The following is a 5,323-nucleotide window of genomic DNA, read 5'->3' on the forward strand; positions in this document are numbered from 1 at the left end:
GATCTTTATACGGGTACATACATTTTAACTGACGAAAAAAAAAATAAACTAGTTTTCAGAGGCGGAAGAGCGTTTTGAAATGTGGAGGGTGGGGGCATCGTACTTCAAGACAAGTACATACTCTCCTTCGCTACTCAACTTTCCTTAAATGTCTTTAACAGTGTCTGGTGTGTCCGTAATCGATTTGTGACAATGCATGACAAGGCAGTTCAGACAATCTTGCTTCGTGGTGTTTTTGGGTTGTTCTTTAGACGTCAGAGGGCAAAAAATGCACGCTCTGAAGTTGCCGATGCCTGTCAAATACAATCTTAACAGATTGCGGACCTCTCCTAATAGCGTTTTGGGGGACGAGTCAGTAGTTTTACGAGCTTATTCTTAAACCCAAAAGATCTGAAAAGAACCGATTCGCAATTTTAGCTGGTGTTCCCTTGATTAGTGTTTGTTCATCTGGATAGCTCAAACAATCGAATATTTACAAAATAAAAAACAAATGCTCAATCGATTTCTTTTGATTAGCGGTTTATTTGAATGGGGAACCTACGATATCCCAAAAAACTCAGTATATCTCTGCAGAATTCAACAGAGACCTTAGTGGCCTGGAACTAACTTTTCCCAAGAATGGGCAGGGAATTAAATTTTGTGGTATAAAATTTGGTTCTTTGATCTAAGAACATCATAATTTATGTAAATACATGCTTTAATATTTCGTTTATTCGTTACATTTTAACAATATATTCCGATCCTAAATTGTGTTCAGAAGGTCATTTTTTTTTTCCAGAGATATTGCCAGTTTCATTTTGTAGTGCTCAGTGTTTAAATAATTTAGCGCTTTTTTCACTTTTAACAGTCCCTTGCATTAATTTACTCATACTGTATGCTGATTTCAAAGTGGATTTTACTTGCAAATATGCACTTGTAGCGAGGCGCCACTTTGAATGGCGTAAATCCCAATATTCGCATTCGGAACATATTCCATGCTATAAAGGCATGGTTCTCAATATTAGCATTCGTGTGAATGTGTGCCGCGCTATAAGTTTCCCTGGCCTTGGAGGAATGAGCGGAAAAACAAAGTATACGAGATCTTGAGACCATAATATACAACGAAAGAAGCTAGCTCTAAATGAACTATAAATAAAGTATAAGAAGTACAATAAGCTACTGATTAGAGCCAAATATAACACAACAGGAAACTAGTAGCTGATAGATACTGATATGAGTCGCGTAGGATCGATTAACATTTTGAAAGGATCCCAAAATAGGTTTAAAAAATACCTACCTAAATTCTTATTAAAGAAGCGCCAGAAGATTTTATTATTTTACCTTACCAGTTTCGATTAAACTCGAACTTCCGATGATTTAAAATGTTTTCCAATTCCTCTGAGGGTTCGAGCTATCGGGATTCGACTGTAAATCAATATTAGCACAAAATTAAAAATTTCCCGCAGTATGATATTAAGCTCACCTACCTTTTTATCGATTTTATCAATCAGCTCAACGACAACAGTTTTTATTCGGCTGTTCTCGAAAATTGATTCCACGAGCGGATTTCGGGCGGAAGAGGAACCACACTTTTTTTAATTAAAAAAATATATTTAAAGTCATTTTATTAAATTCAAGTTTTATTACATTATCTAGTAAAGAACCTTTTTATGAGCAAGAAAACGTATTACATGCACCCCTTAAAACTTCTCGTGTAAGATCAAGAAACTCGACGGCCTGCTCTTTGGTCACGACGCGCTTATTGTAGCTATTTGTCCAGTATAACTTTCCGTTGACGGTGCCACATAACATCCCAAAGACGGGCCCTGAAGGACTCACAGAAACCGAGACTGGAAGTCCATCAAAGCAGTATGGCCCGTTTTTCGCTGCCTCCCACTCCTGTCGCCCAAGGTTGGACAAGTTAAAGATTCTTAAATCTTGCTGGATTGGTGGTGCTCTTTGCTGCTCAGCTGCGGTCAATTTAAGGTGGCACTGCTTCAGGAATTTGTGGTGCTGACCAGTAAGGAACGCCCACTGCAATTGCCTGTCACATTTCTTTGCAAACTTCCAGAAGTCGTTGTTCTTGGGTGATACCTTGATTTCTGTGCGGAGACTGCTCACACACAACACAAACTCGTTGTTCTCAATCTCGGGACGACATTCCTTTCTAATATCAATGCTGCAGCTTGTTTTGAGAGACATGGCAGCACTTGGCATGCCATCTCTTCCTTTGTGTAGTATTTTTGCCATGGCAATATGTGAGGCTGCAGTGATGGCTCCGTGAACCGTACACTTGGACATTTTGCATGCCTTGATTAATCCAAGTGTCTCTTCGATGGAATACTCTCGATACACAACTGATGTCCTATCGGGTGCTGCTGGGTCACGGGTAAACACCGGCGGGTAGGTGGTCAGGTAAAGGTTCTCTGGTCTGGGAATCTTCAGGACGGCCTTTAAACGTGACATCCATGAAGACAAGCTAAAAACCACTTTGTCCAACACAGAAGGAGTGCAACGATGTCGCAACAAAACTCCTGTGGATGGACGGAACGGCATACTACCAACTTGAACCTTTTGGCCTCCGTAAACCATGGTTAAGTAGCAAAAAAATTGGTTCAGCATTAGCCTGATTGACCGACCGTCTGCAATGACATGAAGGTAGGTGAATACAATGGCGTTTTTGAAGGCGTTTCTCTCTCCATCGACGTGAATTTCATCTAAAAGAGTGGCACGCCACAGGGGACCAAAGTCAAAGTCAAAAGGTGTCTCGAACTCCCGCTCAAAAACAGGCTCAAGGTCATTTGCGTTAAAGTCATTTACTGTTTTAAAGTTGATTACACTAGAGTCTTCCACTTCAGTGAAGTATTCAGTGGCCGGCTCGCCGTTTCGCGACTGTTTGTTTATTTTCATCCTCAAAAGTGGGTAGCGTTTAGCGAGCAATACCAACGCTTGCCTAACCATGTCGGGATCCAGATGTACTCTCGACGTAATACGCAGAAGAACCACTACCTTTGGAATATGTCGTTTGTCAACGGCATTGGTGAGTCCTTTTTCCAAAGGACCAACTGGACGACTTAGCCTTCCGCGGTAAGTGGATTGCTGTATTTCTTCATTTTCGTCGAAGATAAGTATACGTGAACGCCACGAAAACTGGTCTAGAAAGAGAATAACAGCGGCCAAAATGGTGGCAGCGATACAAACAACACTGTAGGGATTGCAGCGAGAAACGAAGTCGATAATATCGATGACAAACATGTTGCAATTGGCTACGGCTTTCATGTATTCAATTCGGCACACACGCACAAGAATGCTACTAGTGAGAATCACGCGCCCTTTATAGTGTTGGAGTATATCAAAGAATGCAAATATTGGGATTCACGCTCTTCAAAGTGTCGCCGGCCTTGCTACAACTGCATATTTGCAAGTAAAATCCACTTTGAAGTAAGGAATGTTAGAAGTGATAAAAAGCGATAAAAGATTTAAACATTGAGTGCTACAAAATGAAACCGGCAATAGCTCTAAATTGTGGAGAGGAACACAATAAAGGAATAAATTGAATGCATCCAGAAATTTAAATGCATTGCATCTACATAATTGCTAATTGATTTTCTTGAATCAACGAACCAAATTTTATTTTTCAAATGACTATATTTTCAAGTTATTATACAAACTATGTAAAAATCAGGGTATTGGTAAGAGGAACCATGCATTGTAATACAGAGTTAACTGCGCTTTTGAAAAGCATGCGAACTAATTAACACAATTGTGTTATGAGAAAAAAGCAACTCGTTCTTGAGTCAAAACAAGAAAAAAAACAGATTGATAAAAATCTACCATCACAACCCACGGACGTGATCTTTTGGACATTTGAAATAAACATCCCTGACTGCAATATACAACATTTTTTAAATGAGCTACAATGCAAGAAATGTCAATGTTTTGTCTAGTTATTTCCAAGGGAATCTGGATACGACTGAATTCAGTACAATACATGCTGTATTTGTGTGTACAAAAAAATAATAAAGTTCTCACTAAATGAGTTGAAAGTGCCTTTAAAATAGTGAACCGTACACTTGGACATTTTGCATGCCTTGATTGTATTTGTGTGTGCCTGGAACCAGCTTATGTCATATTTCGGCGCGTTCTGCTTTCCTGCAATTTAAAGCAATATCTCTATCTGATGCAACAGGAAACTAGCTGATAAATATTGTTAAGCGTAGCTTATATGGCTTGTTGATTAAGCATTTTATGGGATCCCAAAAAAGGTTAATTCCATCCACTGATAGGACTATGTCTTTGCTTTTACACTGAGAAAGTGTCAGAAGCTTTTAACATTCTTTCTTGTATAAGTTGAATTCTAAGGATAGTAACTCCGACTTTTTATTTATCTCAAAACTGTTTTGCTGGGTTAGATTCATAGTTGAAACAATTGAGCACAGTAATGAGCTTGCCTGATAATATGAACACGTCTGATCTAGGAAATATCAAAGCAATACGTTACCGGGCTTCCGTTCAAGATATTATGTTTCCGATAATGCGTAACTTTAACACCGATTTTCGAACTTCCGATTTTTCTAACCAAGTTTTGTTTCCCTTTGTTTTATCGATTCATACTCTCAATCAATCAATCAATCAATCAATCAATCAATCAATCAATCAATCAATCAATCTTTATTTAACGTGGTCGGCACGCTTAGCTATAGAGCTAGTTTGCAGATGCGTCACGAAATAAAAATACAAAATAGAAAAATAAAAACTTCTTGGAAGTATATATAAAAATAAATTAAACTATAATTAAGAATAACTACCTGTGTTTTGACTTCTAGTGATAGATTCCGAGATATGACAATGTTGCTCTAAGAGATAATTCTGTGTTCCGATAGATATATTCCGCACTACAGACTTCTTTCAGTTCTCCCCTCGATTCCTTCCTTGTGCGCGTTTTTAGTGTCAATCACGAGACTCGTCTCTAAGACCTCGCAGGTCTTAATCGGCCCCAGTCCCTAGCTTATTTACAACACCCTTAAAGGTTCGAGAGATCGGGATTGCGCTGTATAATGACTTGTATGCTGTTCGGCAGGCTGGCAAAACACGAATACAGCGAGGCAAATATCTTATATTTACACAAGCTAGATATTGCTTATAGCGACGCAAGCACAAGCGCAAGCACGCGAACAGGAAAAAAATAGACACTTGTGCTTGTGCTTTTTCTTGTTAAAAGTTCAAGCATGAGCATAAAAATTCAATGTGTTTGTGCTTTTGCTTGCGTCGAAGCCGTATTCACGGTGAAATAATTAACAATTATTCTATGAGCCCGCGTTGGATACGAAGTGGTGAATAGCCA

The 5,323-nt window shown here is 38.9% G+C and overlaps 1 protein-coding gene across 1 annotated transcript; it reads right to left on the reverse strand.

The window, feature by feature from the left end:
• Positions 1–1,645: 1,645 nt before the first annotated feature.
• Positions 1,646–3,296, reverse strand: LOC144663225 (uncharacterized). The gene has a single exon (XM_078524139.1). It carries the CDS (start codon positions 3,256–3,258, stop codon positions 1,648–1,650), a length of 1,611 nt encoding a protein of 536 aa, XP_078380265.1. The 5' UTR covers positions 3,259–3,296; the 3' UTR covers positions 1,646–1,647.
• Between the last annotated feature and the right edge of the window lie 2,027 nt (positions 3,297–5,323).

The sequence above is a fragment of the Oculina patagonica genome, chromosome 8 (assembly GCF_052425735.1).
Source record: "Oculina patagonica isolate OP01 chromosome 8, crgOcupat, whole genome shotgun sequence".
NCBI classification, from domain to species: Eukaryota; Metazoa; Cnidaria; class Anthozoa; order Scleractinia; family Oculinidae; genus Oculina; species Oculina patagonica.